The following is a 19,861-nucleotide window of genomic DNA, read 5'->3' as shown; positions in this document are numbered from 1 at the left end:
ATGGGGGAGTTGGGCGACATCATGAAAGAGCACCTTCGGGCCAAGCCAAGATTTATGGCTCTGCGAACCCAGCCACAAAGGGTTAAAACGGGCACGCTTTCGTCGCAGCCTCAGTTCCCGCCTCCGACCGGCAGGCGGCGCTGTCAGCAAAAGGCCCCATCTCTATGGCCGTCCAGGGGACCGGCAGGCGCATGCGCTCTTCAGCCTCGACTCCCGGGCGCAGGTTAACTCCTTCGTGGCCGGGATGCACCCTTTGCAGCGGTAGTCAACCGGTGGTCCTCCAGATGTTCGTGGACTACAATTCCCATGAACCCCTGCTTGCAGGGGCTCATGGGAATTGTAGTCCGTGAACATCTGGAGGACCGCCGGTTGACTACCCCTGCTTTAAAGGGCCGGCTCTCCCCGGCGGCGGGGGAATCCAGCTGGAGGCGGTTGCTGCATCTCGTCCACCCAGGCTGGCCTCTCCATGCCGGGGTCGCGGTCCCGTTTTATCGCCCTGGCTGGCAAAGGGTTAAACCCCCTCCCCCCCCTGCAATTCGGGAGAAGCCTCCCTGGAGCTTCTCAGCCAGACTGGCCGCAAAAGAAACCCACCCCTGGCCTGGCCGGACGGAGGAGCGAAGTCTGAGTGCGGCGGCCCCTTTAAGACGAACGCCCTCTTACTCCGGGCAAAAAAGGTTCTCCCGTGCATGTGACGGAATTGCATTCTGGACAGAATTGCACGCTGCAAAGTCTCCCTCCGGGCTGAGCCTTCGTGTGCATGCGCGCTTCCCCCGATACAGTCGGCGACACGTGTCCTGGCTGCTCTGGTGCACTTGGCCCCCGCCTGCCTGCCTGCCTGCCTGGCGCTGGGCCCTGGGCGCCTCTTCCCAGCTGGACTTTGCGCGGAGGCGGGCCGCCTTGCCTTGCTTTGCCGTGGGGATTGCCAGAGGAGAGCGGAGAGGTGGGAAGGTTTGTCCCCCAGAGCCCAGGGCCGAGCGGACCGCGCCACGGTGGCCCATTGCTTGACCCGGGGGGGGGGGGGACGCCTGGCTCTGTGTTCGTTTGTTTGCTTGGGGGGCATGCAGTTTGACCCACCCTCCAGGGTGGCTTGTCTAGGGATTTGCAGCGCCTGTCAAAGAGGACACGTGGGGAGGGAGTTCACCTAGACTCCGCGATATGTCATAGATGTATAGAAACAGAGAGCTGGAAGGGGACCCCAAAGGTCATCTAGCCTGACCCCCTGCACCATGCAGGAAATTCACAACCACCACGCACACACACCAGATTCCCGCCGTGCCCCCTGCTCTATGCCCGCAGGAAGACTAACATTCTCCAGGATCCCTAGTGTGACCTGAAACGGCCATTTCCTAGGGGAGGGGGGGATGCTGCCAGGGGCCTCGTTAGTCTGAGGGTTGCCTCCCTCTAAAAGGGCCCCCTCCCTCTTCTTTCTCCTCCCCTAGATGCAAGTGGGACAGCGTGTGGAGGACCTGCCGACTCCGGCATTCACTGTAGACCTCGACGTGGTGAAGAAGAACGCCCAGGAGATGGTGCAGCGTTTTCGGGCCCTGGGGGTGAACATGAGGCCGCACATGAAAACCCACAAGACCCTGTGAGTGGCTTCCTTCCGGCTCCCCTCTCCGCTGGGCCCTTCCCTCCCTGAGCTCAGGTCAGGTCAGGTCTCCCCCTGCCACCCACCCTGGAGTGTAACTGGCCTCCAGGTAACAGAAGTCTGTTCCCGCAGAGGAAAGGGCTGCTTGGAGGGTGGGCATGACCTCAGAGCCCACGGTGGTCTCTCCCCTCCTCACTGGCCACAGGCTCCACCCCCAGGGCTCCAGGGAGTTCAAAGTCTAGAGTTGGCAACCTTAGCAGATGCCCCTGGCCAGCCTACAAAGACAGGCGTTGCATTCTTAAGCCATGCCTGCTGTTTTTGAGCTGGCTGGTTATGGGGGGAGACCGGACTGAGCTCACACCCGCCCCTGGAGTAACTTCTTGCAGCTTGGCTCTCCAAGGGAACTGGCTGGCCACTGAGTGAGTGAGACAGGATGCTGGACTGGAGGGACCCTCACTGGCCTGATCCTGCAGGGTTCTTCTGGTTTTCTTACATTCTTATTTCCCGTATAGAAGCATAAGGAAATGTTCATTTTGGAAAGATCCCTGGTTAACTTGGAAACAAGTCAAAGCTCTTCATTTTTATAGGGTTAACTTTAGGAATAAGTCGATGTCGCCACAGTCTGCTCACAACAACCCAGCAAGGCAGTGCAGGATCATCCCTGTATGTCACCCAGGGCCACGTACTGAGCTAATCAAATTTAGGCTTCGCAGGTTGAGGGATTCCTGGAGGGTGGGCAGGGGTGGGGGGCCAGCCTGGAGAAGGTGGGGTTGGGGAAGGAGAAGAACCTCCCTCAATTGGGTATGATGTTATAAAGCAGGAGTGGCCAAAGGGTGGCTCCCCAGATGTCCATGGACTACAATTCCCATGAGCCCCTGCCAGCTGGTAATTGTAGTCTATGGACATTTTGAGAGCCACCCTTTGGTCACCCCTGCGTCTTCCAAGCTGCCATTTTCTCTCGGGCAGGGGTAGTCAACCTGTGGTCCTCCAGATGTCCATCGACTACAATTCCCATGAGCCCCTGCCAGCTAATGCTGGCAGGGGCTCCTGGGAATTGTAGTCCATGAACATCTGGAGGACCACAGGTTGACTACACCTGCTCTAGGGGAACTGACGTCGGTCCTCTGAAGACCCCTTGTGACCCCAGGAGATCGCCAGGCCTCACCTAGAGGTTGGTATCCCAGCTGATAAATATGCGTCTTGCTCCTTCCCAGGGAGGGTGGAGACCTCATGACGGGGGGCTCGCGGCGAAGGATCGTGGTCTCCACCCTAGCCGAGGCCCGCTTCTTCGCCGACGGCGGATTTGACGACATCCTCTATGCCTACCCGCTGCCCTTCGACAAAGTGGGGGAGTGCGCGGCCTTGGCGGAGCGCCTGGAGAGCTTCCACGTGCTGGTGGACAGCCACGAAGCCTTGACCTTGCTCAAGAGGAGGCCGTTGCCCGGGGGGAAGCGCTGGAAGGTGTGGCTGAAGATTGACTGTGAGAACGGACGGGGTAAGAACATCGGAAGAGCCCTGCTGGATCGGACCATTTTGGGACTCTCTGGCCCTTGTCTCCTCTCTCAGCCTTCCTCTGGAGGGCCAACCCTTGATAAGGACAGAACAAGAGCCCTGCTGGATCGGACCAGGGAGGGTCCATGCATCCAGCATCCTGCCTCACACAGCAGCCAACCAGTTCCTCTGGAGGGACAACAGCAGGGCTCAGAGGCTGAGGCCTTCCCTTGAGAAGAACCTCAGAAGAGCCTTTCTAGATCAGACCAGTGGGTGTCCCTCTAGTCCAGCATCCTGTCTCAAAGAGTGGCCAACCAGCTCTTCTGGAGCTTCAGTAACAGGGTGTAGAGGCTGAGCCCTTCCCTTGATAAGAACCTCAGAAGAGTCCTGCAGGAAAACACCAGTGGGGGTCCCTCCGTCCAGCATCCTGTTTCATACAAGGGTCAGACTGTTCCTCTGGGTGGTCTGCCATGGCAGGATCACCTTAGCGGCCAACCAGATTTGGGGAGTTATAAGTTTTTGAGAGTCCAGTCTCCGAAGTAGGTGCCCCGAACTTGACTCTAGCTCATCCAGCTAGAGTTATGCCTACAGCTGCCACCAGATGGCGGTGTGCCCCTTCAGACATGGGCTGGGCTGTTTCCCGTACTTGGCACTGATTCTGTTTCTCAATCTGGTATTTCCAGCTGGCTTAAGGCACACGGACCCAGCTGCCCTCAAACTGGCCCGGGCGATTGCAGAGGAACCTACGGAGTTAGCAGGAGTCTATGCCCACTGCGGTAACTCTTACCACTGCCAAGGGGTGCCTGAAATCCAGTCTGTGGCTCGAGCCACCACCGAACGGGTCCTGGAGTTCATGCAGAAGTGAGTGTGGCCTGGCCGGCCTTCCCTTTTGACTCCTTTTTGACTCTGTTGCTCTGCTGGGTCAGGCCATGGAGGGTCCCTCCAGTCCAGCCTCGTGTCTCACCCAGGGGCCAGCCAGTTCCTCTGCAGGGCCAGCCACAGGGCAGAGAGGCCGAGGCCTTCCCCTGAGAAGCCCCTCAGAAGAGCCCTGCTGGGTCAGGCCAGGGAGGGTCCCTCCAGTCCAGCCTCCCGTCTCACCCAGGGGCCAGCCAGTTCCTCTGCAGGGCCAGCCACAGGGCAGAGAGGCCGAGGCCTTCCCCTGAGAAGACCCTCAGAAGAGCCCTGCTGGGTCAGGCCAGGGAGGGTCCCTCCAGTCCAGCCTCCCGTCTCACCCAGGGGCCAGCCAGTTCCTCTGCAGGGCCAGCCACAGGGCAGAGAGGCCGAGGCCTTCCCCTGAGAAGACCCTCAGAAGAGCCCTGCTGGGTCAGGCCAGGGAGGGTCCCTCCAGTCCAGCCTCCCGTCTCACCCAGGGGCCAGCCAGTTCCTCTGCAGGGCCAGCCACAGGGCAGAGAGGCCGAGGCCTTCCCCTGAGAAGACCCTCAGAAGAGCCCTGCTGGGTCAGGCCATGGAGGGTCCCTACAGTCCAGCCTCGTGTCTCCCCCAGGGGCCAGCCAGTTCCTCTGCAGGGCCAGCCACAGGGCAGAGAGGCCGAGGCCTTCCCCTGAGAAGACCCTCAGAAGAGCCCTGCTGGGTCAGGCCAGGGAGGGTCCCTCCAGTCCAGCCTCCCGTCTCACCCAGGGGCCAGCCAGTTCCTCTGCAGGGCCAGCCACAGGGCAGAGAGGCCGAGGCCTTCCCCTGAGAAGACCCTCAGAAGAGCCCTGCTGGGTCAGACAGGGTGGGTCTCTCCAGTCCAGCCTCCCGTCTCACCCAGGGGCCAGCCAGTTCCTCTGCAGGGCCAGCCACAGGGCAGAGAGGCCGAGGCCTTCCCCTAAGAAGACCCTCAGAAGAGCCCTGCTGGGTCAGGCCAGGGAGGGTCCCTCCAGTCCAGCCTCCTGTCTCACCCAGGGGCCAGCCAGTTCCTCTGCAGGGCCAGCCACAGGGCAGAGAGGCCGAGGCCTTCCCCTGAGAAGACCCTCAGAAGAGCCCTGCTGGGTCAGGCCATGGAGGGTCCCTACAGTCCAGCCTCGTGTCTCACCCAGGGGCCAGCCAGTTCCTCTGCAGGGCCAGCCACAGGGCAGAGAGGCCGAGGCCTTCCCCTGAGAAGACCCTCAGAAGAGCCCTGCTGGGTCAGGCCATGGAGGGTCCCTACAGTCCAGCCTCGTGTCTCACCCAGGGGCCAGCCAGTTCCTCTGCAGGGCCAGCCACAGGGCAGGGAGGCCGAGGCCTTCCCCTGAGAAGACCCTCAGAAGAGCCCTGCTGGGTCAGGCCAGGGAGGGTCCCTCCAGTCCAGCCTCCCTTCTCACGAAGGGGCCAGCCAGTTCCTCTGCAGGGCCAGCCACAGGGCCAAGGCCTTCATAAGAGTATCAGAAGAGCCCTGCTGGGTCAGGCCAGGGAGGGTCCCTCCAGTCCAGCCTCCCGTCTCACCCAGGGGCCAGCCAGTTCCTCTGCAGGGCCAGCCACAGGGCAGAGAGGCTGAGGCCTTCCCCCGAGAAGACCCTCAGAAGAGCCCTGCTGGGTCAGGCCAGGGAGGGTCCCTCCAGTCCAGCCTCCTGTCTCACCCAGGGGCCAGCCAGTTCCTCTGCAGGGCCAGCCACAGGGCAGAGAGGCCGAGGCCTTCCCCTGAGAAGACCCTCAGAAGAGCCCTGCTGGGTCAGGCCATGGAGGGTCCCTACAGTCCAGCCTCGTGTCTCACCCAGGGGCCAGCCAGTTCCTCTGCAGGGCCAGCCACAGGGCAGAGAGGCCGAGGCCTTCCCCTGAGAAGACCCTCAGAAGAGCCCTGCTGGGTCAGGCCATGGAGGGTCCCTACAGTCCAGCCTCGTGTCTCACCCAGGGGCCAGCCAGTTCCTCTGCAGGGCCAGCCACAGGGCAGGGAGGCCGAGGCCTTCCCCTGAGAAGACCCTCAGAAGAGCCCTGCTGGGTCAGGCCAGGGAGGGTCCCTCCAGTCCAGCCTCCCTTCTCACGAAGGGGCCAGCCAGTTCCTCTGCAGGGCCAGCCACAGGGCCAAGGCCTTCATAAGAGTATCAGAAGAGCCCTGCTGGGTCAGGCCAGGGAGGGTCCCTCCAGTCCAGCCTCCCGTCTCACCCAGGGGCCAGCCAGTTCCTCTGCAGGGCCAGCCACAGGGCAAAGAGGCTGAGGCCTTCCCCCGAGAAGACCCTCAGAAGAGCCCTGCTGGGTCAGGCCAGGGAGGGTCCCTCCAGTCCAGCCTCCCGTCTCACCCAGGGGCCAGCCAGTTCCTCTGCAGGGCCAGCCACAGGGCAGAGAGGCCGAGGCCTTCCCCTGAGAAGACCCTCAGAAGAGCCCTGCTGGGTCAGGCCAGGGAGGGTCCCTCCAGTCCAGCCTCCCGTCTCACCCAGGGGCCAGCCAGTTCCTCTGCAGGGCCAGCCACAGGGCAGAGAGGCCGAGGCCTTCCCCTGAGAAGACCCTCAGAAGAGCCCTGCTGGGTCAGGCCAGGGAGGGTCCCTCCAGTCCAGCCTCCCGTCTCACCCAGGGGCCAGCCAGTTCCTCTGCAGGGCCAGCCACAGGGCAGGGAGGCCGAGGCCTTCCCCTGAGAAGACCCTCAGAAGAGCCCTGCTGGGTCAGGCCAGGGAGGGTCCCTCCAGTCCAGCCTCCCGTCTCACCCAGGGGCCAGCCAGTTCCTCTGCAGGGCCAGCCACAGGGCAGAGAGGCCGAGGGCTTCCCCTGAGAATACCCTCAGAAGAGCCCTGCTGTGTCAGGCCAGGGAGGGTCCCTCCAGTCCAGCCTCCCGTCTCTCCCAGGGGCCAGCCAGTTCCTCTGCAGGGCCAGCCACAGGGCAGAGAGGCCGAGGCCTTCCCCTGAGAAGACCCTCAGAAGAGCCCTGCTGGGTCAGGCCAGGGAGGGTCCCTCCAGTCCAGCCTCCCGTCTCACCCAGGGGCCAGCCAGGTCCTCTGCAGGGCCAGCCACAGGGCAGAGAGGCCGAGGCCTTCCCCTGAGAAGACCCTCAGAAGAGCCCTGCTGGGTCAGGCCAGGGAGGGTCCCTCCAGTCCAGCCTCCCGTCTCCCCCAGGGGCCAGCCAGTTCCTCTGCAGGGCCAGCCACAGGGCAGAGAGGCCGAGGCTTTCCCCTGAGAAGACCCTCAAAAGACCCCTGCTGGGTCAGGCCAGGGAGGGTCCCTCCAGTCCAGCCTCCCGTCTCCCCCAGGGGTCAGCCAGTTCCTCTGCAGGGCCAGCCACAGGGCAGAGAGGCCGAGGCTTTCCCCTGAGAAGACCCTCAGAAGAGCCCTGCTGGGTCAGGCCAGGGAGGGTCCCTCCAGTCCAGCCTCCCGTCTCACCCAGGGGCCAGCCAGTTCCTCTGCAGCGCCAGCCACAGGGCAGGGAGGCCGAGGCCTTCCCCTGAGAAGACCCTCAGAAGAGCCCTGCTGGGTCAGACCAGGGAGGGTCCCTCCAGTCCAGCCTCCCGTCTCACCCAGGGGCCAGCCAGTTCCTCTGCAGGGCCAGCCACAGGGCAGGGAGGCCGAGGCCTTCCCCTGAGAAGACCCTCAGAAGAGCCCTGCTGGGTCGGGCCAGGGAGGGTCCCTCCAGTCCAGCCTCCCGTCTCACCCAGGGGCCAGCCAGTTCCTCTGCAGGGCCAGCCACAGGGCAGAGAGGCCGAGGCCTTCCCCTGAGAAGACCCTCAGAAGAGCCCTGCTGGGTCAGGCCAGGGAGGGTCCCTCCAGTCCAGCCTCCCGTCTCACCCAGGGGCCAGCCAATTCCTCTGCAGGGCCAGCCACAGGGCAGAGAGGCTGAGGCCTTCCCCTGAGAAGACCCTCAGAAGAGCCCTGCTGGGTCAGGCCAGGGAGGGTCCCTCCAGTCCACCCTCCCGTCTCACCCAGGGGCCAGCCAGTTCCTCTGCAGGGCCAGCCACAGGGCCAAGGCCTTCATAAGAGTATCAGAAGAGCCCTGCTGGGTCAGGCCAGGGAGGGTCCCTCCAGTCCAGCCTCCCGTCTCACCCAGGGGCCAGCCAGTTCCTCTGCAGGGCCAGCCACAGGGCAGAGAGGCTGAGGCCTTCCCCCGAGAAGACCCTCAGAAGAGCCCTGCTGGGTCAGGCCAGGGAGGGTCCCTCCAGTCCAGCCTCCTGTCTCACCCAGGGGCCAGCCAGTTCCTCTGCAGGGCCAGCCACAGGGCAGAGAGGCCGAGGCCTTCCCCTGAGAAGACCCTCAGAAGAGCCCTGCTGGGTCAGGCCATGGAGGGTCCCTACAGTCCAGCCTCGTGTCTCACCCAGGGGCCAGCCAGTTCCTCTGCAGGGCCAGCCACAGGGCAGAGAGGCCGAGGCCTTCCCCTGAGAAGACCCTCAGAAGAGCCCTGCTGGGTCAGGCCATGGAGGGTCCCTACAGTCCAGCCTCGTGTCTCACCCAGGGGCCAGCCAGTTCCTCTGCAGGGCCAGCCACAGGGCAGGGAGGCCGAGGCCTTCCCCTGAGAAGACCCTCAGAAGAGCCCTGCTGGGTCAGGCCAGGGAGGGTCCCTCCAGTCCAGCCTCCCTTCTCACGAAGGGGCCAGCCAGTTCCTCTGCAGGGCCAGCCACAGGGCCAAGGCCTTCATAAGAGTATCAGAAGAGCCCTGCTGGGTCAGGCCAGGGAGGGTCCCTCCAGTCCAGCCTCCCGTCTCACCCAGGGGCCAGCCAGTTCCTCTGCAGGGCCAGCCACAGGGCAGAGAGGCTGAGGCCTTCCCCTGAGAAGACCCTCAGAAGAGCCCTGCTGGGTCAGGCCAGGGAGGGTCCCTCCAGTCCACCCTCCCGTCTCACCCAGGGGCCAGCCAGTTCCTCTGCAGGGCCAGCCACAGGGCAGAGAGGCCGAGGCCTTCCCCTGAGAAGACCCTCGGAAGAGCCCTGCTGGGTCAGGCCAGGGAGGGTCCCTCCAGTCCACCCTCCCGTCTCACCCAGGGGCCAGCCAGTTCCTCTGCAGGGCCAGCCACAGGGCAGAGAGGCCGAGGCCTTCCCCTGAGAAGACCCTCAGAAGAGCCCTGCTGGGTCAGGCCATGGAGGGTCCCTACAGTCCAGCCTCGTGTCTCACCCAGGGGCCAGCCAGTTCCTCTGCAGGGCCAGCCACAGGGCAGGGAGGCCGAGGCCTTCCCCTGAGAAGACCCTCAGAAGAGCCCTGCTGGGTCAGGCCAGGGAGGGTCCCTCCAGTCCAGCCTCCCTTCTCACGAAGGGGCCAGCCAGTTCCTCTGCAGGGCCAGCCACAGGGCCAAGGCCTTCATAAGAGTATCAGAAGAGCCCTGCTGGGTCAGGCCAGGGAGGGTCCCTCCAGTCCAGCCTCCCGTCTCACCCAGGGGCCAGCCAGTTCCTCTGCAGGGCCAGCCACAGGGCAGAGAGGCTGAGGCCTTCCCCTGAGAAGACCCTCAGAAGAGCCCTGCTGGGTCAGGCCAGGGAGGGTCCCTCCAGTCCAGCCTCCCGTCTCACCCAGGGGCCAGCCAGTTCCTCTGCAGGGCCAGCCACAGGGCAGAGAGGCCGAGGCCTTCCCCTGAGAAGACCCTCAGAAGAGCCCTGCTGGGTCAGGCCAGGGAGGGTCCCTCCAGTCCAGCCTCCCATCTCACCCAGGGGCCAGCCAGTTCCTCTGCAGGGCCAGCCACAGGGCAGAGAGGCCGAGGCCTTCCCCTAATGTTGCTTCCTGGCACCGGAATGCAGAGATGGAGGTTCCCGTTGGCCACCACAGCTAGTAAGCTGGTCAGAAATCCAAAGGTTAAACACAAAATATTAACATTTGGCTATAAAGATTTATTATTTAGTGCACATTAAGAAGATTAAAAGCAGTATTAAAATTTAAGAATCAGAATCTGTGCATGTATAATCTTAGTGGTTGCACAAGCGATGACCATAGACCATATGTGTTCTGACCCAGGGGGTCTTCTTCAGTGGCCACCTAAGTTATAATATTTGCACACATCTAATATCCTGCTGGTGGAGCACACGAATGGTTTATTCCAGGCTACCCTGGAGACTGGGCAGGTAAAAAGTTCCCTGGCACTTTATCCATGCTAGCCATCGCTGTTTAACATTGCGTTGCAAAGCACGGCCCAAGATTCTTTCAGTGTGCATAGCCACAGTTTGTCTCTACGTCTTTACGTCCCAGTTAGCAGGGGCCGTGGCTGGTGCCGTTCCGTTTCCCCGCTGCCCTTGCAGCCTCCTTGGGTCAACATGCCAGCGAGCAAATACTGTTTTATTCTCAGGGGTCTGTCCTGGCCCACCTTCCTCTGTTTCAGAGAGGCTGTCCAACTTTTTTTTTTTTAACTGCCTAATGTACATCTGCTCAATTATAAGTGTTTTTCTTTTGTAAGAATAAAACATGCTCTTTTTAATGTAAAATCAATATTCAAGGGAGGCAAAGTGGAGTGGGGGGTCTTTTACCTCCCTGGTTCTAGCCACTCAGAGCTGTGCCTAGCAGTCTCTGGCATAGAAAGGGGGCCTGAATGTGCCTCATTATTACTTATTAGATTTCCACAGCACCCTCCCAAAGGTTGGCTCAGGGCGGTGAACAGCATAATTAAAAGATACAACACACAAATATATTATCAATAATAAAAATGTCAGTACAATTCTGCAGATTGTCACAGACAATAATTGAACTTTGAAAGCTGTAAATGAGCTGCGTTGTGGTCAGTTTATCCCAGCTTGCTCCAGGTGTTCTTCTTTGGGCATTTTTCTTGGGGGGGGGGGTTGATTAGGGTCTGATGGATGGTAACAGTTCACGGCCCCCAACCAAAGCTCGGTGGAAGAGCTGCGTTTTAGAGGCCCTGCGGAAGTGCATCAGCTCTCCTCTGGGAGCTCTTTCCACCAAGTAGGGCCAGGGCGATCCCGTGGAGAAGATGCTGGCTCTGGCCAAACCGCAGTTCTTCTGCTTTGGCATTGCATGTGTTTGAGCATGCCCGGAAAATTAGAACCAAATAAAAGTGTTATGGGAGCTTCATGTTCTAGGAAGCGCATCGTGGAGTTCACGGATTAGCTACTCCTGCCGTAAATTATGCTCGTTTTTCAGGCCTCCCGAGTTCAGAAGGGGCATGCTGAGACTCAGAATCCCTCTTGAGCATTCGGCGCAAGGCCGAGCTCGCTTGGCCACTAGAGGGCACTGGGTGGTCGGCCGCGGAGCCCCCCTTGCCCGAACCGAGGCACCCCCTCCCCTCCCCTCCCCACCCCGCACATGATGTGTTTGTATGTTTGTGTATATCCCGTTTCATAGAGGGCAAATTTCTCTCAGATGTTCCTGCAGATGGAAAATTAGTTGCAGGCAGGAAGTGGCACCCAGTTGTGGGGCAAAGCAAAAGGATGGGGGGGGCACTGCTGGGGGGGGGGTCGAGGGGAGGAATTTGCAGGCCTATAATCAAGCACATGCGGTGCAGTGCGGGAGGGAGCAGAGAGCGGAGCAGCTGTCAGTAGTGAGCAGTGGGGGGGGGAGCAGGATTGGTCCCTGGCTTCGGCATCCTGTCTTTCCTCTGGGGGGGGGGGCAGCGTCCCTGTTTTGCATTCGTTTCTCCAAAGCAACAGGGCAGGCCCACAACCTCCATCTCCTTTTCAGCCCCCCAGCCTCCTGGGAAGGAAGAGGGGGGAGGAAGCAAATAAGGTTCCCACCCTCCAGGCAGGGCTTTATTCTGGAGATCAGCTTCCCTGGAGAAAAGGGCTGCTTTGGAGGGGGGGGGGGCTCCTTGTGTGCTTCCCTGCTAAGAGGCAGCGTGGTGTAGTGGCTGAAGAGCAGCAGACGATAATCTGGAGATCCAGGTTTGATTCCCCGTATGCAGCCAGCTGGGTGACCTTGGGCTAGTCACAGTTCTCTTATGGCTGTTCTCACAGAGCAGTTCTCTCAGAGCTCCCCCTCCAATACTGTCTTCCAGGTATTTCCCCAGCCAGAGCCCAAAATCCTAAACGTAGACCATTTCATTGAGCTCACTCAGTGCATAGGTGAGTTTTCAGGTGGGAAAGCACTCAAGGCCTCCATTAGGGCCCATTTCCTCACCTGAAACAAGAGCCCATTTACAATCGGTGTCCCCGGGGTTGCCAACCTCCAGGTGAGGAAGATGTCCCAGAATTACAGCTGACCTCCGAATGAGAGCGATCCCTTTCCCTGGAGAAAACGGCTGCTCTGGAAGGGGACTCTGCAGCCCTGCAGGATTTTGGCAGATTCATGGAGGGTGAGTCTATCCCTGCTGCTGCCCAGGGGGGCTGAGGGGAACCTCCGCATTCAGAGGCCCTAAACCAGGAAGCAAAATCCGTTGTCAGCCCCTCTGCCCTGTAGCTGGCCTTCCAGAGGAACCAGTTGGCTACTGGGAGAGACTGGGATGCTGGACTCGATGGACCCGCCCTGGTCTCATCCAGCAGGCCTCTCCTGAGGTTCCCTTAACAGGCCCGGTGAGAGGGGGGGGGGATGCCTCCCCCCCTTCCCTTGAAGCATCCCTGAGTTCAGAGGCCATAAATGCAGATCTCTGGTGAGCTTTTACTGCCTCCCCCCACAGGTTATGGAGGGTCCTGCTTCCTGAGCCACTTTTGGGGAGGGGGCAGCCTTCAGGTGAGTTTGCTTTGCTTTGAAGCGGCCTGTTCAAAGCGCCTGGCTGGGCCCAGCTGGCCCTTCGCCTCATCCTCACGCCCACCCCCCTCCCCGCACATCCTCGGAGGGCGGGCCGCCCCCTTCCTGCCCCCTCCCCGCTTACACAAAGCCAGACCCTCCGGTTCACACCCAGGAGCCAAGGGCTGGGGCGGGTTAGCGCTGGGCTGCAGGGGGGGGGACGAGCCCCAGAAGTTCCCAGAACTGTCTCTTGAACTCTCGGCTGGTTGTGATTAATTGCAAAGGCAGAAATGCTTCCCTTAAAAAAAAATAGAAATTTCTCTCCAGCCCTGGGGGGAATTATTCCCAGCTCTCTGCAGCATCTTTTGTTTCCCACCAAGGGGGAGGGGGGGAATTCTTTTGTGCTTTTGCAGATTCCCCAAAAAGTAGCTCAGGAAGATTTTGCAGGACTGAATTGCCTTTTCAAAAACCCCAGTGTGATATCAGCAAAAAGGAACTGCTTGGCAGCAAGTTCGGGGTTTTGTGTTTTATTTACACTTTCACCCCAGCGGCTTGCATCCTTCTCCTCCCTGTTCCCACCACGGCCCTGAGAGGTAGGCCAGGCGGAGAGAGGGGGTGGCTGGCCCAAGCAGGGGGTTAAACGTGGACCCTAATCCAAGATCCTAATCCACCTCTGGCTCTGTTTTATTCATTACAATGTTTATCTCCCGCCTTTCATGATTCAAGGCCACTTCCCGTAACAGCTAAAAATTTCCTCGGCAAAGGCAAAAAAATAAAATGGCAGAATGCATCATGCGGGGCGTCATGAGCTTATGGACCTCCTGGAGACCAGATGAAGCGCTGGCCACCCGTCTAGATGGCAACCAGAGTGGCATCATGTTTAAGAGCGATGGAGTCTAGGCTTGATTCCCCACTCCCTCTCCACATGCAGCCAGCTGGGTGACCCTGGGCCAGTCACTGTTCTCTAGAGCAGTTCTTGCAGGGCTCTCTGAGCTCCACCTATCTCACAGGGTGTTTGTTGAGGGAAGAGGAAAGGAAAGGCATCCGCAAGCTGCTTTGGGACTCCTTCGGGTAGTGAAACATGGGTATGAAAAACCAGCTCTTGTTCTCTTCAATACAGGACTGGTACATGATGGGTCTGTGGCTAAATTTATATTTAGTTTATTTACACCCTTTATTTACACCCCGCCTTTTCCCCCCAGAGGTGTTCATGGCTGTCCTCATTTATATCGTGCTTCCAGGGTCAAAGCAGACCTCTGTAATCCTGACCATGGGCCTGGACTGAGATTATAACTCCCCTGTTGCAAATGGGAAATGAGAGAATGATTCATCCAGGGGTCCCCGATGTGTTGCCCATCAAGAGTTTTTGGAAAGTAGGCAGGGCTTCTGATTGGCTGCACACATTACAGGGCATCTTGTTAGAGTCTCAGCTTGAAACTTTTAAAAGAACCACTGCTATTGGATGTATGTATTTCTCTTCCTGATGTTTCATGGCTGGCTCCGCCTCCGAAGGCAGCCATATTGTGGTCGTGAATTCCAAAGGTGCCCATATAGTCTCATAAAGGTGTGTGTGTGGGGAGGGGGGGGGTTCTCTCACCTAAGACCACCTAGTGAGTTGGTGGAAGAGATGTCTAACCTTGGAACTCCCCCCTCCCCCCCGAAAAAACGAAAACAACCCACCAGCAAAATGTTGACAAATCAAGTCCAGACCCCTCCGTTTTTTCAAATACAGAAACGAGGCTTGTAGAAAGGATGGCTTTCAACATTCTGGGAATTGGGGAGGGAAGATGTCTGGTTGCGGCCCCCACCCCCTCTGCTTTTATTGCCAACTTCTTAAAAGACCCTTTCCTGGTCGCTCGGCTTATTGAGAAGAATCGCCTGCGGTGAGCCGTCTTGACAGAAAAGGTGCCTTTTGTTCGCTCCAAATATTTGCCAGCAGGAGAGCAAATTAAACTCTTTGTGGGCTAATAACTTGGTGGGGGCGTATTTCCAAGGGCTCTTTATTGGACACAGCCCCACCCGCCCCGATCCAGGGAAGGCTCTGCTCCCCCCCCCCTGAAAGAAGCAAAACAAGCTAGCTGCCTGACTCGCAGTTGTCGTTTAAATACACCTCCCCTCATGCCCGGCCCTGATTTTGTGCTGAAATTTCAGTGGCCGTTCCACACACACACCCCTGACCTTGAGGGCTAGATCCTTGCCTTTTTAAAAGTTAAAAAATGGGCACTTTCTGCAATGATTCCGCATTGGGCTCGGTGTCTTGGACTGCACCGCCGATTCCTCATGGCCCCTCGTCCTCATGCCACACCGGGCCCGTGCGCCCCTCCCCTCCCCTCGTCTGGCCACACTGATGTGCCCTTCAGGAAAAGTATTTTCAAATGCCTGCAGGAGCGGCCTGCTGTCCGGAGCCAGCCTGACATGGTCAACATTTCTGCCCTGCTGCCGTGAAGCTAGGCTTGCCAACCTCCAGGTGGGGCCTGGAGATTTGCTCAAACTCTCACAGATCTCCATAGGAGCAGGGATCACTCCCGCTGGAGAAAACGGCCTCTTGGGAGGGCAGGCTTTTTGGCAGGATCCCCTGGTGTGGTCCAGCCTCCTTCCAACTCCTCCCCTCCCCAGGTCCCACTTCGAAATCTGTGGGAATTTCCCAACCTGGAGTTGGCAACCCTGGACACCAGTATCCCAGGGCGGTCCACATTCCTGTTGGCCGAGCCCCCGAGCTCCCCCTTGCTCCCTCCCTCCCTCCCTCCGGCCTGTCGCTCTTTCTGGTGCTGCTGACCAGATCTCTCTGCAGGAAGGAATGCGCTCCAGATGTTCTGCCGTATCCCCCTCCAGGGTCAGGCTGGCGGTTGGGGGAGGGGAGCCCATACCTACAGCTTCAATTTTGCCATTTCTGAAGGGCTCATTCCACCCCCCCCCCCCAAGTACAAAGAGCCGAGATTCTGCGGCCGAGAACGCCTTCGACTGTGACAAGGGGAAAGGGGCCCCGATCCTGCCTTCTCCTGCTCAAAGGAGCCTCTTAGCCAGTTGAGTGCAGAGAGAACAGCAGGTCTTGGGTGTGTCCACACGGCTCTGGTTTAGACCCTGCATCCAAGCAGCCTGCTGGATCCTCCCATCCGGCCGTCCAGCCAAGCCTCTTTCTAAAGCCGGAAATCCTGCAACCAAGGCCTACCTGGGAGCAGCCTGGCCCTACTGCATGCTCTCTGCCGTCTGAACAATGGAAGCGCTAGGCCCAGAGCTCCTCTTCTGTAGAATTCATAGCATCATATAGCTGGAAGGGACCTACAAGGTCATCTAGTCCAACCCCCTGCAGAATGCTGGAAGCTCACAACTACCTGCCCACCCGCAGTGACCCCAATCCCATGTCCAGATGATGCCCCCCTCAAAAAAAAAAAAAAAACCAGAATCTCTGGCCTGGAGGAAATGTGCCTCCCGACCCAGGGCTCCTGGGAGTGTCTTTGCTCTCAGGGTGGCAGGGGGTGGGGCCCCTCCCTGTTCCAATGCCGCTGTCTGTGCCCTCCCCCGCAGGCTGCAGGAAGAAGGGGTGCCCTGCCCCGTGGCCAGCATCGGCTCCACTCCGTCCTGCAGCCACCCCGTGCCCGAGATGGCCGCGCTTCACGAGGTCCACCCTGGGAACTACATCTTCTATGGTAAGTGGAGCACGAGTCGTAAAGCGGTGGCATTTTCCAGAACCACCAGTGGAGCCTCTGGCATCGTGGTCCGTGTGTGCCCGTGGGACGTGACGTATGCACACCCTTCCTGTGCTCCAGGGAGCTCCCTGACCCGGGTAGCCTGATCCGGTCAGATCTCGAAAGCTGAGGAGGGCCAGCTCTGTCCAGTACTTGGATGGGAGACCTCCGATGATTTGGGCAATCCACCTCCGAACATCCCTTGCCTACCTGCCTGCCTGCCCGACAGTCCTCAGATCTCGGAGCTATGCGACACACGCAGATGGGTCCTGTCATCTGTCAGCGCAGAGCAGGCCTGTCGCTTTTTATGGCTTTGCTTGGTCTGTTTGCCAGTTTTCTCTCCGAAGGATGGAACTGTGGGAGAGGGGAGCTTGCACATTATCAGGGAGGCTGGCCTTGCAAGGACTGTGTCATGCGCACCTGAGCACAGGACTAGTTTGTGCGCTTTTTCTGGGAACGGGGAAGCCCTCCTGTTGTCAATTGGGGCGGGGTTTCTGGGGTTATATTGACCAGTGTAGTGCCTGTCGGTTCAGTTTCAACAAGAATAATATAATGCGCTTCACCTGGCCACCTCAGCAAACTGCTCTTGCGGCTAATGCCCAGCGTGTTCCCGGAGAAAGCCAGCGGGGGTCTGACAGTCCCACCTTGGCCCACCTTGCAGATGTCCAGCAGATGGGAATTGGATCGTGCCAGCTGAAGGATGTTGCGGTCCGGGTGCTGACCAGAGTGATCGGCCACTACCCGCATCGGAACCAGCTCCTCGTTGACTGCGGCTGGACCGGACTCAGCCTCCATAGTCTGGGCCAGCTGCCCACGGGCTTTGCCCTCGTGGAGGGACACCCCAACCTGAAGTACGTGACGCACCCTCAAGGTAGAGGAACCCCAGGTCCCCGTTCCAAATTAAGCTAAAACATTTTACTGTCCTTCCCTCTGCCAACGGACAGGTTGGTGGGGATGACCCAGGAGCACGGGCGGATCGAGCTGGTCACGGGCGAGTTGGACTGGGCACAGTTTCCCTTGGGGAGCCTCCTGGCCTTGATCCCTTACCACGTAAGTATTGTCCGTGTGGCTGTCAGCCTCCACGTGGGGCCGGGACATCTCCCACCAGCCAGCGTGGTGTCCTGATTTAGAGTGGCAGCTTCTAATCTGGCGGGCTGGGTTTGATTCCCCGCTGCTCCACATGCAGCCAGCTGCGTGATCTTGGGCTCATCGCAGAGCTGTTCTCTCAGTAGTAGTTCTTTCAGAGCTCTCTCAGCCCCACCTACCCCACCAGGTGCCTGTTGTGGGAAGAGGAAGGGAAGGCGATTGGAAGCCACTTTGGGCAGTGAAAACCGGGGTATAAAAACCAACTCCTACTCCTCCTCCCCCCACTATTATAGTTGGTGTCCAGAGAAGCAAGATCACTTGCCCTGGATAACATGGCTGCTTCGGAGGGTGGACTCTGTGAACATAAGAGCACAACACGAGCCCTGCTGGGTCAGACCGGTGGGGGGGGGTCCCTCTAGTCTCACCCAGGGGCCAGGCAGGTCCTCTGGAGGGCAAAGAACAGGGCAGGTGGGCCAAGGCCTTCCTTAGATGTTGCCTCCTGCCTGTGGGATTCAGAGGTTTAGTGCCCTTGGATGTGGAGGTTCCCCTCTAGCAGCCACTGATAGACTTATCCTCTGTGGATCTGTGAATCTGATTCCTTATTTTAATCACTCGTGTAAGGTTGTATCTCTCCCCAATATTGTTCCCGCAGAACTCCCTCCCCCAGACCTCCTGATACTTCCCAGCCCAGAGCTGACAAACACTGTTCATAATGTTAAGCCCGTGCCAGTGTAACCGCAGGCTTGCTGGCGGGGACAGTGCCCCTGAGCATGTACAGTGCACCCTACCCTTGCCACTGGGTACCACCAGCCCTGCTCCCTCACCGTCCACAAGCAGCCCCTCCCCACACCCCTGTCATCCACCATTTGGCAGGTTCTTACATTTCGTGTTCCTCCGTCCACGACAGGCGTGTGCCACGGCAGCCATGCATCCAGCGTACTACGTCCACGTCAAGGGCCAGGTGGTTGCCACGTGGAAGCCAGTCCGAGGGTGGTAGAAGGGCTCGGAGGAGAACTCTGTCAGCTGGGCCAGGAATCCTCGGAAGACACTTGGAGGAGCTTGGTCAGGCAGATGGGAACCAGTCAGAATCAAGTCTGCGTCAAATCTTTGATTCTTTATTTTAAATGCAAAAAAAATTATGATAAATAATAAAAGTTCTGAAAAATAAAACAAAAATTAGGAAAAAAGGAGTACAAAAAAACATAACAGTAAATCTTCCGAGTTTCTCGGTGACCAGGCATATACAATTGCTAATTAATCTGAATCTCTAGGATTATAACAAGATCACTTCCTTTTAAAAAATTCTGTAAAACTATCGTCTTTGATTCTTAAAAATGAAGAATACATTAACTTTGCATTTGCATTATAAACGTAACCCCAAAAGGGCTGCCACAGGAGGAGGAGGATCCAGCCACAAAACCTCAAGGAGTGGAGTCAGGCGTAATTGTAACGGGAATTCCTCAATGTTCCAGGCAGATGCTCTGCTTAGCTTTTGGAATGAACATGATGTTCACAGTCTGGGCCCAGCGTATTTGTGGGACCATCTTTTGGTGTACATCCCCCAAAGAGCATTTGTGCTCTGCCGGTTCCAACAGGCTGGTGGTCCCTGGCCCCCAGGAGGTGCACCTGGCCTTTACTAGGGCCAGGGCCTTTTTGGTCCTGGCCCCCATTTGGTAGAAGGAGCTCCCAGAGGAGACACAGGCCCTGTTGGCGCTTACTCAGTTCTGCAGCTCTTCCACCAGGCATTTGGTTGAGGCTGGGCTGCCAGGAGCACCTAAGAACCCCCCTCCCTCCTCAAACACCCTCTCCTGTACTATCTAGTTCAGGCAACTAATGGGGGAGCAATGTGGGTGAGATAAGAAGTATGGGGCACTGATTTTGCAGATTTTATAGAATTTATAGTTTAACTATGTTGATTTTATGTGATGTGCATTGCCCTGAGACGGCTGGGCCGAGAGGGGCGATACTATAGATCCAGTTATAAATAAATAAATAAAACGTGTGACAAATAATTTCTTGCATGCTTGCACCTAATTTTCAGCCCCTCTCTGAAGGTTCTTGAGCTGTGGCAGAAGCTGCCCAAGCCAGTTTTTGACCTCTGCACAGCCCGCCAGCTCTCCCGTGGCCCTGCTGGGCAAAAGACCCCACCGGACCCCACCCAATTCTTAAAAACGCATGGTGGGCACCGAGGAAGGAGTTTGCTGGTGCTGTGAGGCCGTGGGCACCACGTTGGGGACCTCTGCCCTGCTGAGTCACCACAGACCAGCTGGAACTTTGTGCAGGCAAGTTAGTGAATGCCTAGAAAATGCAGAGCAAAGATTGAGGCCAGGGGCACCTTTACGATTAACACAGGTCTCTTCCTCATAAAAGCTTTCCTGTGCCCTGGAGTGTGTATGTACACAAGAGCAGCTACTAGGAGCAAAACTATGTTGTGGTCTTCAAGGTGCCCCTGAACTCAGACTTCAGTCTGTTGCTTCAGACCAGGGGAGTCAAACTGCAGCCCTCCAGATGTCCATGGACTACCATT

General features: G+C 58.5%; 1 protein-coding gene across 3 annotated transcripts; it reads left to right on the top strand.

Moving 5' to 3' along the window:
• The first annotated feature begins 249 nt into the window (after nucleotides 1-249).
• Nucleotides 250-19,346, top strand: LOC143820972 (D-serine dehydratase-like). 3 transcript variants are annotated; one of them, XM_077304440.1, is made up of 8 exons: nucleotides 250-674; nucleotides 1,440-1,588; nucleotides 2,803-3,083; nucleotides 3,763-3,940; nucleotides 16,088-16,209; nucleotides 16,910-17,099; nucleotides 17,193-17,298; nucleotides 18,242-19,346. In XM_077304440.1, the coding sequence occupies exons 2-8, from the start codon at nucleotides 1,440-1,442 to the stop codon at nucleotides 18,329-18,331; spliced, it is 1,116 nt and encodes a 371-aa protein (XP_077160555.1). In that variant the 5' UTR covers nucleotides 250-674; the 3' UTR covers nucleotides 18,332-19,346. The 3 variants fall into 3 exon arrangements, with proteins under 3 accessions (XP_077160555.1, XP_077160554.1, XP_077160556.1); XM_077304439.1 differs by lacking the exon at nucleotides 250-674 and adding an exon at nucleotides 681-940; XM_077304441.1 differs by lacking the exon at nucleotides 250-674 and adding an exon at nucleotides 800-948.
• The last annotated feature ends 515 nt before the right edge of the window (nucleotides 19,347-19,861 follow it).

Source organism: Paroedura picta, chromosome 11, assembly GCF_049243985.1.
Source record: "Paroedura picta isolate Pp20150507F chromosome 11, Ppicta_v3.0, whole genome shotgun sequence".
Lineage (NCBI taxonomy): Eukaryota > Metazoa > Chordata > Lepidosauria > Squamata > Gekkonidae > Paroedura > Paroedura picta.
Note: the sequence above shows the minus strand (reverse complement) of the source record. Positions and strands in the feature narration are given on the sequence as shown.